The sequence below is a fragment of the Elephas maximus genome, chromosome 11 (assembly GCF_024166365.1).
Source record: "Elephas maximus indicus isolate mEleMax1 chromosome 11, mEleMax1 primary haplotype, whole genome shotgun sequence".
NCBI lineage: Eukaryota > Metazoa > Chordata > Mammalia > Proboscidea > Elephantidae > Elephas > Elephas maximus.
This window is the reverse complement of record NC_064829.1, coordinates 44412242-44432635: the sequence shown is the minus strand read 5'-3', so window position 1 is coordinate 44432635 and position 20394 is coordinate 44412242. Positions and strand designations below refer to the sequence as shown.

The window sequence follows — 20394 nt, the reverse complement described above, 5'->3', positions numbered from 1 at the left end:
TTGTATTAGTGGTACATTAACAACCAGGACTCCTTAAAATCTCTTTGGTTCCTAGGTAGGAACTCAACAGAAGGCAATTGGTTAAAACACAAAAGCAGACTGCCTCAGAGAGTCGTATCGTGAGTGAGTTTGGAGCTTGGTCTGGGAAGAAATGAAACAGAAGTTCTCTCCATTGATTTCTGGGAGAATCGAAATAAACTTGTGCAAGTCTGTAGATAAGAAGGACAGTGGCTCAGGAATTCACAGACTCAGAATTTTCAGCAATACTTCAGGTTCTGGGCAGGGGAGAAGTGCCTTCCTCCTTCCCAGAACGAGCCCATCTTGTATATCCCAATACTAGACAAGTCCCATGCTGACGATTCAGCCTTCATGGACAAGGTCCAAGCCCAGTAAGCCAGCATCCTGGGGATAAAGAAAGGAGGTAAAGATGGATCTGGTGTGTTTATTGTAACAGGCCAAGGTGGGGTGGACAGTGATGGGTGGGGAGTGAGGTGGCTGATGGTAGCAAGTGATAATTGGGTAGTTGGGCACAGGCTCTTGTGTGGCTGCAACATGGCAGCCCCTGAGCAGGGGGCTCATTCCTACCAGCACTGGGTCCCTTAGGCAGGAGACAGCCTGGAAGGGAGGAAGGGTGGTGGGAGCTGATACTTGGCCACATAAGGCACCTGTCATAGGTGTCTCACTTAACCCTCACTACCACCATGTGAGGCTGGTACTACTGCCCTCATCGTATCTAAGAAGACTGAGGCTTGGTGAGGCCAAGTAATTTAAATGAGACCTAGTCTCCATCTCTGTTGTATGGATGGGCAAATTCTCAAGCGTGGAAATGGAACTTAGTAGCATTTGACTTGGTAGCAAAGGCAATAAAGTACTCTAACCTCCTATTAGTAAAGTGCTTTGTACTTTCCAAAGTACGCTTTAGGGAGCCCTCTGCTTCAACTGCAGAACAGCTCTGGGCGGCAGAATCTAGAATTCATCTTTTTACTGATCCTGCCTCATTTGAACCTCCACTCTGGGCCAAATGAGTACCTGGCATACAGACAGACATGGAGGAAGACATACACGCCAGCCCCCTCCTTCAATGTGCTAGTTCCTAGTTTGGGAGGACGCGTGGTCTGAAAACGAAACAACCAATGAAACACTTCAAAACTCTTCTTGCATCTGTCTCTGTAACCTGGAGGCTTCTTCCTGAGCCCTGACTTTCTGACTTCCTGTCCCATTAGAGTCCTGGCCAATAGCTAAGGCCTGTACACCCTGGTTTCGGTCCCTTCTCAAGGGCCTGTTTGCGGTTCTGATAGCATCTGCTCTGGTTTGGGCCTCATTTTCCTCCCTAGTTCCCAGACACTAATTATTACATCCCCCCTTCCCCAAAAAATATCCCCCACAAAGTCCCTTTCCTGTGTCCATGCATCCCAGCCTCTAAGGCTCTCCCAGTGCATGGCAGAGGCTGCAGATGCCTTCCTCTTCTCCTAGGCTTCCTTTTCTAGGGAAAAGGTCTTGAAAGTCACCACAGGCTTAAACTAAGCCTGACTGAATCAGAGAGCCACTGTCAGCTCCGTCCTGTTCTGGTGAATATACTCCTGTGGCCTGGAGAGGGTGGTAATGGTGACACTCCTCCAAAGAGCATGATCCCTCAAGTTGGTCCTCTAAAATGCAATGGCTCTTCACCTGGGTTTGGGTAAGAGGTTTTCCATTCTTCCTTGAGCTTGCTGTGTTTATCTTTCTGTCCTTGTGTCCTATACACGTGCTATACATGTGTGGAGGGGGAGAGGAGCCTCAGCTGTCTTTACAGGAGGACTCGATACATCTTAAATGAACTCTGTGAACAATCAGGAGCCCTGGTAGTGCAGTGGTTAAAAACTTGGCTGATATGTCAGCAGTTCAAATCCACCAACCGCTCCTTGGAAACCCTATGCAGCAGTTCTACTCTGTCCTACAGGGTCACTATGAGTCAGAATTAACTCCACAGCAATGGGTAATGGGTTAAGAACAACTAGGTCTGAGTAAATACTAATGACATTGTTGTTTAGAAGACAAAAGTGTGAGTGAGAAACTCTGGCCTTTTCCTTTAACATCTTATTTTATTGTATTCCAAGGGCATTAGTTTAAAAACCTTTGGCCTATTGCCACTGTCAACTTCTCTTATAAAAGAATACATAATTGGTTCAGGATAAATAAGGAAAAACTGTTTAAATAAAATGCATGGACGTTTTTCTTAATGGGATTAGTCGAAAAATTCCTGGATATTTTCAAATAGCACTTTGGAAAAGTGGAGACAACAGGACTATGTTGTGTATTGAACAGGTCCAGGGCTGAATCTGATATTTTATGAGACAGATCTGTTTTCCCTATAGGATTATTCAGACTCAATAATTCTCCTTCTCCAAGAAATTCTAATTATCAGATAGCATGGCTACAAAAGAAACAAAACAAGATTTTAGTTACATCGGATACATGTGAACTATGTTACATGCTCTTCAAGAGGAAGAGACAGTCATGGTGTGAGGCGATGGGGGTCAGGACCTGGAATCAGAATTCTGCAATCCCTTCCCAGAAGTCCCTGGAATTGGACTTCTGGCTTTTCCCACTGAGAAACTGTTCCTGTGAGGTGACCCACTTTAAGTTCTTAACTAGCTAAGAAACTGGTCACTTATTTGTGGCTCTGCCCTTTGACAATCTGGCTAGTGGCCACATGCAGGCAGCCATCTGGGCAGAGACCTTGCTCCAAGATGGGCCCAAGAGAGGAAAAAACAAGGGCCCCCAGGGCCTCCTCTCCTCCCCAGCCACCAGGGTCTGTCCAGCTGAATCAAACTGCTAAGGACACCACAAATACCAATCGGCTTCAGAAGTTTCAAGGTCAGGCCAGCATCCAGAGAGCTAAGAGAACAATTGACACCAGGACAAAACACAGGCACAATACGATGGGTTGGGGGGAAACCTAAAGAAGGAAAAAAAGGGCTCCAAGAAAGCTTGCCCTCAGTCTGACCCACCAGCTGATTAGAGGGCTTCGACTAGAGTCCAAGGGGTGGGGAGGCATATCAGGTGAGTTGGATCAACTATTTCACAGGCAAGTTGTCAACTGGACCATGTGAATCATTTTATTTAATGAGACTCTGATTGGCACTAGCTGGGAAAGCAGCAGAATGGAGCCAGGGGAGCCTGTGGATTGATTAAGATGCCCTCGTGGTGTCCCAAATGACTATGTATTTTTAGCTTTAGCAGGACCTTTGCCATGTGTATGCCTAGCCACCAGCACCAAACATGAAAGCAGACATCTAATTATCCCCGAGGATCCTCAAATGGCTTGTATGTCATAAATTTCTAGGTTATGGGATAGATTCTGCTTAGTTTTCCGCAATAGCTAGGGTATTATCATCTTTGGCCAAATGAGTTATGGCCCAAATATGCAGGTTATTCATTATCCACTTGCTTCATTGCCACCGTTAAATAATCGGGTCACACGCAGCATCATTTCAGGGTGAGGTCCAAAGCACTAAACTTCACATTGATCTTGCATTTTTTTTTTTCTTATCCCTCTAACCTCTTGTGAAAATCTGGGGTTTATCGTCCCTTTATAATGGAAACCAAAGTATATCTTCCACCGTCTTAAATTTGTGTTGCTAGCGCCTTTGCTAATAAAGGAAACCTGTTACAGATAAACACACGCAGTGCTGTATTTGTTGTAGTAACTGCGTCACAGGATAAAATATGTTTGGCTAAATAAGAAGAAAATACGGCTGTTTTGAATAATATTGAAATAGAAACAATACTACAGGAAATTTATGTCAACCAGAAAAACAGACAAAATATCTCCCCAGCCAGAATGAAGAGGAAAATTAGTTGTGACTGAGTTATTCTTTTCAGTGACATCGTGTGTCTCTCTAAGAATCTGGTTCTCTAGACCAGAGGGCGAAGCTGACCCTATTCACCAACACAGACTTTAAACTGTACGAAGTGCACCTAGCGCTCTGGGGACTGGCCAGGGCCACTGTCTCATGCAGTCTCCTTTTCTGAGGTCTCTGGCCCAGCCCTGACCACCTTCTTTCACAGCACCCCCAGGCCTGGCGCCATTTCTCCACCCCTTTGCCTTGGCCTGACCTCCCTGCGGGCTTTTTCCAGTCTCTCTCATGGGTGATTCTTGCACTGACATCCTTGCAACAAGCCCACGAGTTAATTGGTGCGCAGTCTCTGTCATGTGGTTACCAGTTTATTGACCTGGTAGCACAAATGATTAAGTGCTTGGCTACCAACCGAAAAGCTAGAGGTTTAAATTCACCCAGAGGTACCTCGAAAGAAAAGACCTGGTGATCTACTTCTAAGAGGTCACAGCCACTGAAAACCCTTTGGAGCACAGTTCTACTCTGACACACATGGAGTCACCATGAGTCGCAATCTATTTTTTTTTTTTTTATTGAAGTAACTAGGGGGAAGGCAATAAAGGGCAAGTTTAAAAAAAAGATTTTTACTGAAGATAAATCTAACAAGATCTCCAAAAGCCTTTCACAGATTTCATACAAAAAGCTATTGGTGAAGTAGATTTTTTAGCATGAAAAATAGCAATAGAAAAATGGGCAAATGATATGTACAAGCCATCCACAAAAGAAGAAATGCAAATAGCAAGAGGCCCAACCTTCCTAGTATGCCAAGAAATGCAAATTAAAACCACAAGGAAATACTGTTTTCCACCCCTCAGATAGCCAAAGATTGACATGTTGGCTAAGCCTGGATCAACTGAGACCCAGCATTCAGTGGAGTACGTGTGGACAAGCTCTACCACTTTGGAAAAGAGTTTGTCATGATCTAGAGAGCCAAAACGGTGTACCCCGAGGACCCACAATTCCACTTACTGGCCTCACAGCCCAGGGCTTCTTCACTTTATTGGGCTTGTGAATCACCTGGTGATCTTGTCAAATACAGATTCTAAACCAGTTGTCCTGGGAGGGAGCTCATGAATCTGCATTTTCTAACAAGCCTCCAGGAGATGCCCATATTGTCTGAGGACCAACTTTGAGTAGCAAGTCCCTAGCCAAGTTCTTACATGGGTGTACCAGGAGACAGGCAGAGAATTCATAGCAGCATTGGGGAAATAGCAAAATATTGAAAAAACAAAATAAGTGTAAAGGCCTTAGGTAAAATTGATATTGGAACCCACAGACATATTCCTGAAGATGTAAATGGCCAGTTCTCCTGGATGATTGTTTTCCACTTAAAGCATGGAGGAAATGCGGCAGGGGTGCACACAGTAGATGGAGAGCCTACCTCCTAATGCCACTGAGCACCTGAGAGGCAAGGGCAGGGCCAGGCCTCAGGGCCCCAACTCAAGGCTTTGAAGTAGTTGGCCTGGGTGCAGCCCAAGCACCTGAAATTTTAAAGCTATGCAAAAGATTCTAACATGCAACCATGGTTGAGAAACACAGCCCAAAAGCCTTGTTACTCAAAACGCACGCAGACCAAGGACCTAGGAGCTTGTCAGAAGCAGACTCTCAATCCCACCCAACCTCCTGAATGAGAATCACTTTTCCCCAGGCTCCTGGGGGGTTTGAGAAGCTCTGCTTCTTTCTGGTAGAGTCATCAAGTGTTATTTTCTTTTCTGAGGAAAAATTCCAATCGGAAACTAAAACAGATCATGTAAAAGGAGCAACAACCACCCTGGAAACATGCCGTGTCAATGGGTCAAACAGAAACCACTGGGCCTAATGTGTGCAGCTCAAACCCCAATCACCTCCTGTGTGAATCTCGGAGGGTGGAACAAGCTAGAGGTCTCCCTAAGCTTGGGTTTTTACTGAACTCCCTACCTACTTGGAGTCACTCCACTTTCACTTTTTGAAGCCAGAAGAACAGGGGGAGGCAGCTAGGCTCCCTTCTTATGACACACCATCTCCCTGTCTCTTGAGTGACCCAGCATGCTGAAGCTGGGGGCTGGGCTCTCTTCGGAAACACCCAAGGGCTGCAGCAGGTCCAGGCAGATGTTAGAAGATTCACAAGAACCTGATTTCCCTATGGAGAATGGTCCCAGTGAGTCAGCACTGTGCCTACAAAGGCAATACCACACACATCAATTCAGCTGGCAGGAGTACGCAGTAGACTCTGACTAAAGGAAAAAACCATCAGTTTGATTTAGTTGAATCCTCTATTTGGCAGAAAAAAAAAAAAAAAAGGTCAACCCCTTGACTAACATTAAATGTTTTTAAGCACCCCAAACCAAAAAAACCAAACCCACTGCCGTAGAGGCGATTCTGACTCATAGCCACCCTATAGGACGGGGTAGAACTGCCCCATTGAGTTTCCAAAGGGCACTTGGTGGATTCAAACTGCCAACCTTTGGTTAGCAGCCCATAGCTCTTACCCACTACACCATCAGGGTGTCCTTAAGCACCCCTAACCTACCTACCTAGTGCCAAGCACCCCAGTGGTCATGAAAATCCTTTACAATTTCTGTTTTTCACCTTCAATATGTTTGTGGGCAACAGCGCAGACGCAGCCTCTGAGCCACATAGAACTAGCCTCCAGCCAAGTAAGTGGCCCCTGATCCTGGGTGAGGGGCAGAAGTATGGCCTCTAGCAAAAAGCCTGGGGCAGTATTATACTGTACTACTGGGCCCACCCATGTACCCAGTGACATTTACTGTTCTTTCAGACCTTCTTGGGGACAAAGTATGAATTGAGGAGGCCTGGGAGAAATGGCAAATACACTGGACAGGTGTGGCTGCAGCTCCCCTCCTCCACAATAGCCAACAGTGATAATCAAGCATGAAAAGTTTTGTTGATGACTGCAGGTAAGCACTCTAGGCAGCCACAGACAATTAGTTGGGAGCCAGCCTCAGGGTGGCTGCCCTCCCCTGAGGCACATAGAATGAGAGGGTAGATCCGAGCAGGATGAGTCCCTCACCACTCCTCCAGCGCACTCACAAGATTTCCTGTTGGCTCGGGATCGCTTCCTCTCTCGAGGCACCACTCGCTGACTGGGCACTTGGGTGGCTGACTTGACAATGAGGTCCATGATCTCATCAGCCGCATCATCCGTGACATTAGGCGAGTCATCAATTCCCATAGTCCATGAACTAGTGGATCCTGAAGAATCAAACAAACGGAGAGTGCAATGGGCTCAAAGAGAAGAAAGCACCACAGAAAATACACGGCACCACTCCTCCAGAAGCCAAGTTTTGTCAGCAACAGGTTACAGCAAAGGTCAGAGTTAAAGCTTCAGCCTGACAAGACCAAGAGCCCTAACCTTTCCGCACTGCAGGGGGTCACACTGTGACCCTTACCCACCAGGCTCTGAACTCCCACAAACACATACTTGGGGCACTTATTTCATATGCCCCTGTAACATAGCTGTGTTCTTGCCTCTTATTTCTGTTTAACTTTTTGCCTTGTATGTGTTGACTTCACCTGCCAGACCCTACTATCATCTCCATTGCCTTTGGGCGGATGATCCACGTTGCACCATGCTGTGCACATCACTGATGTCCGGTAATGTACATTTCAATCAGAGTCCAGGGATTCATCAAATCGGATCTTTCTTGAGTGGTACAGATGGTTAGGCACTCGACTATCAGCCAAAAGGTTGGTGGTTCAAACCCACCCAGAGGCACCTCAGAAAACAGACCTGGAGACCTGCTTCCAAAGGTCACAGCCTTGAAAACCCTATGGAGCAGTTCTACTCTGCACACATGGGATCGCAATGAGTGAGAACCAACTGGGCAGCAACTAACAACAATGATATGCCTAGTGAATATCAATGAATCCTAACTTCTCATTAAGTTAAACAGAAACCAGTGGGTTTTATAATAGTCTATCTTTGGAGCTCTGAGGGCACAGTGGTTAAGAGCTCAGCTGCTAACCAAAAGGTCGGCAGTTCGAATCCACCAGTTGCTTCTTGAAAATCCTATGGGACAGTTCTATTCTGCTCTATAGGGTCACTATGAGTCAGAATCAACCCAACAGCAATGGTTATTTATTTTTTACTACATGTTTGGGTTATCTAGCCATTTAAAAATCACCACAGGATTGTTCTCTTCAACCAGTAAAGAAGGAGTTCACATAAATTGATCCCTGACCAGAAAAATATGTTTGTAAATAATTATATGTTAAGACAGTCTAAGTCTGGCATAAAGACATCTTCTGATAGACAAGCAAGAAGAAAGCATCACCAAAATAGGATTCCCAAGGAATGCTAAACAGTTAGAAATTGATGATATTTTAATATATCAAATACTTGGTGACAAGTCAACTTCCGGATGAAATCTCTGCTGTAAGATGGTAAATGTGCTTCCATAAGAGGAAATATGGAAAATATGCTCAAAATTATGAATCTTTCCTACCTACACTTCATTTTGTAAAAAATGTACAACTTCAAAAGTCTGTAAGTGAGGGTTCTCAAACTCTACACTGATGGAACACAGGTACCCAGGAGTCTAAGGTTCAGACAAAGCTGAAGAACACCCGGGTGTTCCCAACTCACAGGCAAAAAAATGTTAATAAATACATATTCAAAAATTTTGAGTTCTCCCATATTAATTTTTAAAAACTTTTGGTGCTTGCAATCGCCTAGTTGGTAATGAATGAACAAAGAGCAAATAGGTATTAATGAAAATAGCTGGGGACAGATCACAGTTCTGTGGTCTCTGATTTTCATAGATGTGTGTGTGTGTGTGTGTGTGGTTGAGTTTTTCCTGCAAATACATAATACCATAATTTAGTCACAATTTCTTCTAGTAAAATTTGAATGACTGAATCAAATACATAAATACTTCACACTTCCCAAAAGGAGTACCAGGGGCTCCATTACCTGCATGCATTTGAGACCTGTGGTTATTGGACAATGATTTTCTAATGATAAGGTTTTTTTGTTGCCGATGATAATGTAGTTCTAAAAATCTGTCTGTTTTGTTTATTTTAATGGGGGCATATCCACTGCACTGACTTATGCAAAAATCAGGAAATTGTACTTTTCCTGCTTAAACCCAAGGACACTTGATAAACTTGCACATCGTAAAACCCTTCAGAAAATAGGCTCTTCTCAGAAATGAGTTTTTGTTTTGTTTTAAAATTGCTGCTGAATTTTTCTGCACTCCTAGGGTGGCCTAGATGTTCTAACTGGAGGTGAGGGACCTCGCATGGCACAGCTTTCAGACTGGGACTCTGCACGCCTCTGAACAACCACCCTCCTCCTCAGAGCAATCAATAGCGCAATTATGTTTTGCCCAGCAATTTCCTGTTTTCCCTTTTACCTATTAGTTTATAATTCTGTGTCTCATTTTGAAATGCCAAACTACCCTTCCAAAAATGCACATAGCTCAATCAATTGTATTTGCTCATAATAACATTTTCAGAGCACTAGGCCAGAAATGAAGGCATCATCTGATCTTCCCACTGCGAATCGGGCATAGGGCCCATTCTCCATATCCCTCGGGATCCAGTATCACTGTAATAAGATGTATCAGGGGATGCTTAAAAGGAACATCTTGCCCAGGACTGTCACACCCAGCTTTGTGAAAACTTCATTACCTCATGACCTCACTCCTGGCTCTGCTTTTTTATCCCCTCTCCCCTTGACTACTATCTCCATTTCCTGGTTACCATTTATGCACATTCTCCCTGGTCATGTATGTTTCTCTTCTTGGAACCACAGCATTCACATATAGCCATCAGAGAACACACTTTTTACAAACCCAAATGCCCATTTGGCTCCCTCTAGTCTCCCAGGTGTTAGCTGGACATTTTTGAAAATATGGGAATCATGGTTTAAAATATAATACTATAATTTATTTTTTCCTTCTCAAAATATAATTTAAAGAAATAGTTTAAAAGGAAAAGAATTATGTCAAAATATATATCGCTTTGATATACAAAAAAAATTTCTTCATTTCTAAAAGATAATTCCCTGGGTATAGACTTCCAGGTTAGGAGCTTTTTGTTTTAGCATTTTAAAAATGTCATTCCATCTTCTGGTTTCCACAGTTTCTGTTGAAAAGTATGCCATCATTCTTACTGCTTTTCCTTAGACAGGAACCTATCCTTTCTCTCTGGCTGTTAATAAGATTTTATCTTTTCTTTGATTTTTAGCAGTTTATTATGGTGTGCCTTGGTATGGTTTTCTTTGTATTTATTATGCTTAGGATTTCCTACATTTCTTAAATATCTGGGTTGATATCTTTCACAAGTTTGGAAAATTTAGGCATTAAAAATACATCTTCAAAATATTGGTTCTTATCCATCCTGTCGTTCCTCTTCAACTGGGACTACAGTTACACGTTAGACCATTTGACTGCATCTGATATGTCTCTTGTGTATTTTTGTTTCTTCTCATTTTTCTCACCATATTTCAGTTTGTACATTTTTGATTAACCTTAGTTCACTAATCTCTCTTGTTGTGACTAGTCTGCTGTTACTGGTTGCCATCAAGTCAATTCTGACTCATAGCAACCCCACAGGACAGAGTAAAACTGCCTCATCGGGTTTCCAAGGCTGCATGTCTTTACTGAAGCAGACTGCCACATCTTTCTCCTGTGGAGTGGCTGGTGGGTTCTAACCAGGGCTTTGAATCAGTTTGTTCTCTTTCGAACCTCTGTTGATAATTTGCATTTCTCACAAGTTCCTAGCTGAGAATTTGCATTTCTAACAAGTTCCAAGGAAGTTACACATAAGAGTCACCTGGGAAATTTTATGGTGTGCCTTGGTATGACTTTATTTGTATTTATTCTGCTTTCGATGTCCTATGTTTCTTAAATATCTGGGTCCATATCTCACAAAAATCTGGGGAAGCCCTGGTTTGAACTGCTGACCTTTCAGTTAGCAGCTGTGAGCTTAACCACTGTGCCACCAGGGCTCCTTAGTCTGCTGTTAAACCCATCAAATGAGTTCCTTATTTAAGATATTTCATTTTGAAGTTCTAGAATATGCATTTGATTCTTTTTATATATCTATTTCAATTCTCCATTGAAATTATCCACCTTTTTATTCATTTTTTATCTGTTTTCCATTAACTTATTTATAATGATTATTTTAAGTTCTTGCTGCAAATTCAAACATCTAAATCACCTGTGGGTCTGCTCCTATTGTGTGCTTTTCTTCCTGATTGTCAGTCACATTTTCTTGTTCTTCTCTTGGCTTGTAATTTTGACTACGAACCGGGCTTTGGGTATAAAATCTGAGATCTGTGCTATTTTCCCCTACAGAGTCTTCACGCTTTCTACTGTTAGGCAGATAGGATGAGGTGCTGAGCTGAGTTGGAGCCAGACTGAAGTTTTAGTTAAGAATCAGTCCACCTCTGACTTCAAACGCCTTGAGGCAGAGCTCTCTACCTGTGTACATGTTGCACACTGCATACTGCACACGTTTCCTCAGTACTGCAAGACTGCAGAAGATTTCCCTCTGCCTTTCCGGCCCAGCTTCCTCAAGCTGCCCTGGTACTTAGCAAATGTCTCCCAGAGAAAACGGTCTACATTTTGGGCTACTTTAGATTCCAAGCTCTTATCCCAGCCCACATGGATATTATACGTTCTTTTGATTTCTCTTTCCCATTAGAGTTGCTGTGCCCACAGCAAGCCCAGTGCTCAAATGCTCCTACGGAAGCAAATGGCTGGTGATCTTAGCTCACATAGAAGGGTTCTTCCCTCTCTGGAATTCTAGGTTGTCTACTCTTTCTTTTCCCAGTTGTCCGATGTCTTTTAAAAGAAGGCTTTTATATTTTATCCCTCTCTCTCTCTTTTTTCCCTCCATTTGTCATAGCAGGAGTAATGGTTTGCTACCACCTACCACATGCCACCTGGAAGCAGAAGTCTCCTTCAGATGAGTGTGAATGTGCAGAGAAAGTGAACAGCCTTTTATAATCTCTTTTATCAGTCAGCAAAAATAAATTCATATTGCACAAATTCAGCAACAATATTTTTCTCTTTTTTCTTTCAAGTCTGGAACAGATGTCTGTGTTCTCTTTTAAAATTAGCACAACCTGTTCATGTTCCTTTAAGGAGATACTGGACTCCATCTCCCAAGAGAGCTTCCATTGTACTGCTCTTGCATACACCAAGGTACAGCGCTTCAAGACTCCTGCCTGATGGCTGTGGTCCCAAAAGTGGAGGCAATAACACTCTCTTTGATCTTCCTGATGGCCACCTCTAGCCTAGCGTGCCAAGTCTGCAGAAGCTGCCAGGGCACAGAGAGGCTCACTTAGGCCTTTTTGGGTGTCACAAGGTACAAGTTACTTCCCTCCCAATCCACTGCAACACTGCAAAAATTGTTTCATTTTATGCTTATGCTTATGCTTGTTTTACGCTTCTCCTAGCTGACAGTATCTACTGCTTACTGTTTAATGACAGTCGATTTGATTACTGTGTATTCCATCCAGCAAGGTCCATGTATAGTCATTGTTTATGTTGTTGAAAAAAGATATTTCCAATAAATAAGTCATCAGTCTTGCGAAATTCTGTCAGGTGATCTCCAGCATCATTTCTGTTATCAAGAACATATCTTCCAACTACTGATCCTTCTTCGTCTCCAACTTTCACATTCCAATCACCAGTATTATCAGTGCATCTTGACTGCATGTTTGATCAGTTTCAGGCTACAGAAATTGGTAAAAATCTTCAATATTTTTCATCTTTGGCATTAGTGGATGGTGTGTAAATTTGAATAATAATCATATTAACTGGTTTTCCTTGTAGGCGTATGGATATTATCCCACCATTGATGGCGCTGTGCTTCAGGATAGACCTTGAAATGTTCTTTTGGACGATGGATGCGATGCCGTTTCTCCTCAATTTGTTATTCCTGGCATAGTGGACCATAGGTTTGTCCGATTCAAAACGGCCAATACCAGTCCATTTCTGTTCATTAATGCCTAGGATATCGATCTTCAAGTGCTCCATCTCATTTTTGACAACTTCCAATTTGCCTTGATTCACACTTCATACATTCCAAAGATGTCTTTTTGAGGACTAAGAGGTGTCTGACCCAAGCCGTGGTATTTGCAATTGCCTGATATGCATATGAAAGCTGAGTAATTAATAAGGAAGACTGAAGAAGAATTAATGCATTTGAATTATGGAGTTGGTGAAGAATATTGAATGTACCACAGTCTGCCAGAAGAAGAAACAAATCTGTCTGGGAAGAAGTACAGCTAGAATGCTCCTTAGAAGCTAAGATGGTGAGACTTTGTCTCACTTACTTGGACATGTTATCAAGAAGGACCAGTCCCTGGAGAAGGACATCATGCTTGGTGAGGTAGACGGTCAGTGAAAAAGAGGAAGATCCTCAATGAAATGTGTTGACACAGGGGCTGCAACAATGGCCTCAAACACAGCAACGATTGTGAGGATGGTGCAGGACTGGAACTGACTTGACAGTACCTAACAACAACAACATTCAGTGATACTTTTTCCTCTCGCTTTCTGGCCTCCCCTACTTTCTTCTTTCCTTTTATATTCTTTCTTGTTTACACACTTTCTTTCCTATCACTTCTCAGCTTTTCTGAGAAATGGATGCCTCTTAGAGACAGCACAGGCCAAGAAGAGGGTACTTTTCCTTCTATGTAGCCAACCAGACAATCCAAATATACCACGTAAATGCTCAGGGCTTCATTTCCTCAAAGTTGTATCTGTCTGCTACTGACCACTAAAAGGCTGCCTTTTTATTGCCAAAGCACAATAATAATTTAATTTTTTCTACCTAATTCAATATTTGAAATTACCTAGAAGGGAGAGGGTTTAGAAAGGAGGAATCCAAGAGATCCTAATCTTTGATCCTTTGATATCACAATAATATATGCAAATATTCAGGGTATCGATCAGTAATCAAGGTTGTATTAATAGTTTTCTATTCTGTTATCTATTAGTTGCCGTATGAATGCGAAGGTATAGAAGGGACAGAGAGGCTGCCTTTCTTTTGACATACTCTCAGCTGTGTATCGAAATAGAAGCCCTGTTAAATGGTAAAGACCAAAGTCCAACATTTAGACAGACGAACAGAAGTACAGTAATACTGTACTCACACAAAATAAGAAAACCATTCAATAATTTTAGTTTTAAAAGCCTGAAGTACAGCTCTGCTTGAGAATACCACACAAACCTTAAGAGTCTAGAACACAGCCTCGAGCTCTTTCAAGATTCCCTCCTCAGATCAGCAGTTTGTGGCCCTTTGGTTTAAGAGAAGCTCCAAGAAACTGTATGCATTGTGTCACGATGACCCACCTTCTCCTGAAAAAATCTTGGAATGGCATTTATTTTTCCCTTCATGTTGAAGTGATTATTACCATCCTTATTTTTATATATTTCAGATAGTTGACAGCAGTAGAATTCCAAGCACTGGTCAGTAAGCAAAGTCAGCTAGAAGTCACTGATGGGCCTTCTTAGGAGTTTCCCCAGCTTGCAGCTCTCTAGATTCTAGCTGCCCTTCTGTCTGTCATTTTCTGACTCTGAGTGTCCACTACAGCCTATGAAGACACCTGGTGGGCACTGCATTTGTTAATTCATTACTGAGTTTATGCCATGTGTTAGGTAACCCACCATCCAATTTATCTGGCATGTCCAGTTTTATGTATTGGCCCAGCTTAATTATTACTTACACCTTCTTTCATACTCCAAAGCATTCCAGTTTGGACAGTAAATTATATGGTTTCTACTAGCTGTGTGCATCGTGTGTGCTAAGCAAACACCTAGAGGAGAAAGCCCATCCTCCAGGAGCTTAAAATATTTAATTATATAATTTATAATCTCTAGCTGGGGTCTCAGGAGTGCATCAAAGGGAAAGAGTGGTCTGGAGAGTTGGGGACTGCTTGGAGGTCCTTGGTAGGTAACCTTATTACCAAGGTTGTAATCTGTACCCTGTGATGGAGGCTAGACTCCCACGATGGACAACCTGAGAAGACAAGCCCCACCTGGGCCAGGAGTTACCTCGGCTTGCTCGGCTGCGTGTGCGGACCCCCAGCACGGAGGTGGCGTCCTCTGTGGCGGGGGATGAGGTTTTCAGTACAGCCTTCATGTTCTCATGCTCGGCTGCATCCTCAGCATAGCTCAGTCCCTGTGGTTGGCTTGAAGGTGCCGGAGAACTGCCCAAGAACTTGCCAGACTGCAAAACCAAGTAGGAGTTAGGATGTGTGACAGAATCCCCAAAAAGCTAACTCAAGCTTATAACACTTTTAGTTCAGGAAAACCTTCTCTTCTGTCTGTCTTTTTTGTTTAGGTGCATGCTCCACACATATCAGTTACGATAGTCACCGAAGTTGTCAATTAACTGAGGACAAGCCATCTGTGTATGAAGGAAATTCTCTTATCAGAAAGAAAAGCCAGAAGGACCACCACCCCATTGTAGTGCATTTCTCTTGCCTCACTGAGACTGCCTCAGCAGGTGTCAGCTAGGTGTGTCTGAATCAACTCTGGGAAGAATTTGAAAATCAAATTTGTTCCTAATCAAAGCTTTGATATATGAAGGCCAGGTCAACAGAATCAAAATTTGCCTTTTATCAAATGTATTTTTGTGTGTGTGCATGTGTTAGGTAGTAGCTAAACTTTTCTTAAATATCACAGATGATGATGGAATTTTAAAAGTGGAATTCAATCACAGAATCATATGATGTTAAGAGCTGGGAGGGATTTTCCCAGTTCTGGACCCACCTCACTTTAGAGAGAAGAAAAGGGGAGCCCTCTGAGATTAAACTGACTTGCCAAAGGGCCCGAGGGGTGAGTGTCAGGGCCCAGATCAGAACATGATGCTGACATCCATGCTGAAACTGAGTTTGGCAATACTTGCTACTTCTGACTGTGTCAAAAATGTAGTTGTTTTAAAAAGTGTTACAAACCCAGGGTGATAGTCCCTAATACTGACTGAACAAAGAGTCGGAGCATATATGTTTTAAAAGAGGTATGCTAGAACATTGGGCCATATGTACACCATGTCAAACACCTAGATGAAAAATACAGGTCAGTTAGATTAGTGTTTGCAAACAGCAGCTCCATAGATGGCTGGCTTCCCCTTTTCCTCTAGTGTCTCAGCCATGGCAGCAGAGGCCAGGACATATCTGTGACTTGTACCATCTGCACTGCTCCCTCCTCACTTTCTGGGGCCAAGTAGCCCCTACTTGGTCTCAGTACTTGCACCCAGGTTCAGCAGGAGAAGCACCTGCTAACACTCCACTGTATACTCACAGATTCATGGATGTCAGTGGAGGAAAAGAGGCCCAGGTCAGAGGCTGTCCAGAGTCTGGGGACAGCTTCTCTGGCCTGGCCCTTAGCTACTGCCCTACTTCCTCCTTGGGTTTAGGGCTCTTTTCTGTGGCTACTCTGGATCAGGTTCTCATATTGAGTTGCCATGAGGCTCAAGCAGAGGGTTGGAGGGATTTGTCTACTTTTCTAGCAGTAGGGAGAGACCCACTATACCTGCCACTCTTGACAGGGCTACTGATTAGCCTGAGACTCAGGGATATGCCCAGACAGCTTGGGAAATGCAGTTAGCCCTTCAGTCCCTGGCACACACAGCATAACGAGAACGCTGGTAAGGTGGTTAGTGATCACACGAAAACCAACAGGAAAGTATGCGTGCATGGTTCAAAGCACTGAATGGTGCAGGCACTTCATGTGCTAATGTTAGTTTAGACTCAACTGCACTCGTGGGAAGATCAAATGTGAGGTTTGTCATGTTTCTAAGCAGTCATACCTCAATTTCATCCTCTTCATCAGTCTACCCGAGAGGACAGGACAGGACAGAAAAGACAGAAGGGACTCTTAGAAGGCACAGAAGTCAGCGAAGGTGAGATCATCTCAGTGTCATGTCAAATTTCAAGAAACTAACCACCACAACTAGGTACACCCTCTTGATATGGGAGTTGCCAGGCCCTGCTTGTCTGGATACTCCCTCCACGAGCTCCAAGACCAGTCTTGGCCAAAGTCAGGAGGGACTTACAGGGCTCCAGGCCAGCCTCTGGGACCATTTTCTCCCTGAACACTGCTCATGATGTTGACAACCAGGTTGCCTGGTTCCCCGACCACTACGGACTTCAGCCCTAGCTCTGTGCCCTGCTATGTGGGTGGCCATGTCCCGCTAAACCCACCACCACCTCTGGTCATCACGGCCTTGGGAAGTGGAGCCCTCTCCATTTGCCTGCCCCTCCTCATCAGCTGTGGTCCCTTCTCGGGTGCTGAGCCCCCACCTGCCTAGGCTTCCTGGTTTGGGCTACAGTTAACCCTGCCACACACAGGCAAGACAGGACAAACTGAACTGCCCAAGCAGAATGTTTCATATTACTCTCTCCTCAAAAACATGGAATTCAGTTCTTTTTAAATCTCATGCATTCCGCATGCTGGCATCTGACTGACAACATGTACTAGATAAACTTCTTTTTTTCGCATTCACTAAAACATTTTCTGCTTCCATTTGAATTTGATGGGAGGACCTGGTCAGTGGCAGGTAGAAGCTGTACAGATGTTCTCAGAGCAGAGGTGGACTCTCACGCAGACCTCAAAAATATAAGGGAAATTAAAATACGCAGAAAAATTTTGACTATTTCTGGTGGCTGCTAACTTGGAAATAGTGACTTATTCTTTCTTCTTTGGGAAAAGCTTAAAAAAATAGTTAACACTTCTAAAACATTAATAAATGTTTAAGAAATAGAAAATTATGTCATTCAACACTGCATGACTGTCAAAAACTATCTACAACATTAAGAAATGATAGACATAAATGCTTATAGAGATGTATGAACACTCTTATTCTTTCTACATAATGTCAAGTAAATTAAGAGGTCTAATCTGGAAATCTGATAAAAGTAAGCAATAAAACAGTGTTGTCATTCAACTCCTTTTAGAGGAGAGCCTTTAGTTGTTATTCTTTAGATAAAATATCCTTTTTCTGAAAATAAACTGAGGCCGAAAAGGCATGAAAATATCTCAATTTTAAATAAAACGCACCCTGGATTTAAGCATTTTCACCCAGGTTACAAGGCCAGGCCAGCCAATTAGACACAAGTTTTTGGAGACTTGACTAAGCTTTTGGGAGCTGCAATGATAAAATGCATCATTTTCCACGCTGCCCGGACCCAACGGCGCCGTGACAAGAGATGACAGTCTTGGTCCACTACATTTTTTTTTTTTAAATCTCGAGAGTTTATTTATGTAACCAGGATGATTGATATTTTTCAGCAATTAGCACACATTCAAGGTGCTGTATATACAAAGTCTTGGGCCCTCTCAGTACCCTCAAAAGTAATTCTTCCTTTTTCATAGAAGAGGAAGTTGGGGTTGAGAGAGGTTGGGTGTCTCATGCAGGATTACCCAGCCCCTCTTCCCCCCAGCCCTCTATGGCAGTGTCTGGGATTTACTAGCCTATTTTCTACCACCCATCAGGAATAGGACGGCAACAGACAGGGCCAGAGGAAAGCAACACTGTTGCCTCATCTATAGCATCCTTTGGTCTAGAACCAGTTTAGGCTACAAGGATAAGGAATTAGTTTCTCACTGATCTTTACCTGGGAGGGCCTCTGGGTAATGAGAAAGGAAGCCCTTCACAAGCTAAGCAAGGCGGAGAGAAGAGAAAGGATGGGCACTCAGGAGCTGAGGTGGGGCTGACTCTACATGGCATAGAGTCTTCAGGTTTTACCCAGACATCTCTGTGTCTTAGAAAACAATGGTTTTTCTAAAATAATCTCTCTGCTTAATAATTACTATATCAATAATCATTTTTCCTACAGTATGCTGCTTTAAAAATAACTTACTATATCCAGTTTTCTCTAAAATCTCTTCTAGCACTTATGTTCAGGGGCTATATGAGCCTAAATCTATTTCCTGGTTTTGTGTTCGATGGTTTAAGCTGTATATACGTTGTTTTCACAACAGGTCAGGAAATCCTTGGGGTATACCCCTGTCTTTTACTGTTTTCCCATCTTCCTGAGTGCCCCATGCATTGAGAACTGGGAAAATTTGAGCCTGTACGCTTTGCTGTGAGTGATAATTTCCTAATCTTCCAGCAGATGGCAATCTTTCTACATGACTGTTGCCACCTTGATAACTAAAAAATACGTGCTACACTGAAAATGAGCCCCAAAGTAGCCTATATTGTCCAGATTTTAATGGGCATTTAAATATTTTTGAAACAAAATCTAGAAACACTTACCAAAATCTAGAAGCATTTATAAATAGGAAAGTCAGATGTTTTCAGAGAAGTACAGAACTAATCAATTAGTGGGATCTTTAAAAATCTCAAGAATTTGGCAACAATTTTTTGTGTTTTCATAACTATAAGCACATTGGGCTTGTATTTTTCACCCTGCAATGTGTCTCATTTCCAGAAGAATAAGTGATCCTTTTTTAAAACTTTTAAAAATAATCCTTTGAAATGAAATATGGGCCACAGTTTGCCCAGATAGATTCAATTTGCCTTCTCATTGCTGTCCTCCAGGAGGCTGAAGATCCTACTGAACCCAGATTTCAGAAGAGAAGGAAGACTCAGCTGGGTGGCACTGGCAGTCAGAACTGCCAGAGGAGGGTAGAAAGTGCTGCTTCTACAGAAAAGTGTCTGAGCATCCCTGAGGTTCTAGAAAATTCCAAGGAAACAAGGGATTTGGGTGGAAATAGATGGTGAGATTAGTTCCAGGTTCTCCTCAGAATTGCCTTAAAATTGCAACACAATTTTTAAGTGAATGCATCCGGGTCTCTGTGTGAAGGTCACACCCCTCAGGAATACACACTCTTTGGGAGCAGTAACAGTGTGCCCTCTGTACAATATGAACACACATATGAGCACAGAAAGCAGCCTCAATGACATCTTCTTAATTGCTTTTATCTTCCCCAAAAGAAATCTGCCTGGCTTGCTTTCAACTGATATTCGTAGACTCCAGGATGATGGCACTCCCTACGGCTTCATCCTGTACTTGTTCCAGTCCCTGTATCAATGACAGCCTGTGCATTTCTCAAATCTATGCATGGATAGATTCAGTTCATGGGTATCAGCCCAAACAATGAAAAAAAAAAAAAAAAATCCTGCTGATGGTCCCAAGTGTGATCTACAGTATCAAAAAAAAAATTTTTATTCTCCCTGAGTCTCTTCCAGTAAGAATAAATGGTGAGTAAGGGAGAATTCCCAGAAAATGTCACCATTTTGCCTGCAAGTGACCTGAGAGCTTACTAGTAGATGAAATAGGTGAGACACCAACTTGGTTTTCACATTTTGTGAAAGCACATCAGAAAAAGAGTCTCTACTTTGTATCGTCTGTCTCTTGTGTCTTCATGTATCCCTTCACCCTCCACTTACTGAGCAGCTCCCATCTGAGTGCTCACTGCACCCACCTCCAGGGCAGGCTCAGGCCTGAGTGCTGGAGACAGACAAAGAGCCCAGGAGCACGGCAGACATGTAAAGTGCATGGTTACCCAAAGGTGCTGTTGGGAAACTTCTACTGAATCACTGTCCT

At 43.0% G+C, this 20394-nt stretch overlaps 1 protein-coding gene across 5 annotated transcripts in view; it reads right to left on the bottom strand.

The window, feature by feature from the left end:
• Positions 1–20394, bottom strand: part of FHOD3 (formin homology 2 domain containing 3) — a 509300-nt gene that overhangs the window by 6390 nt on the left and 482516 nt on the right. For all 5 annotated transcript variants that reach the window (XM_049901902.1, XM_049901903.1, XM_049901904.1 and 2 more), the window contains 2 exons: positions 14891–15065; positions 6909–7070 (listed from right to left, as the gene is read on the bottom strand). In XM_049901902.1, the coding sequence (XP_049757859.1) occupies positions 6909–7070; positions 14891–15065 (337 nt within the window). The remainder of the gene's footprint in view (positions 1–6908; positions 7071–14890; positions 15066–20394) is intronic.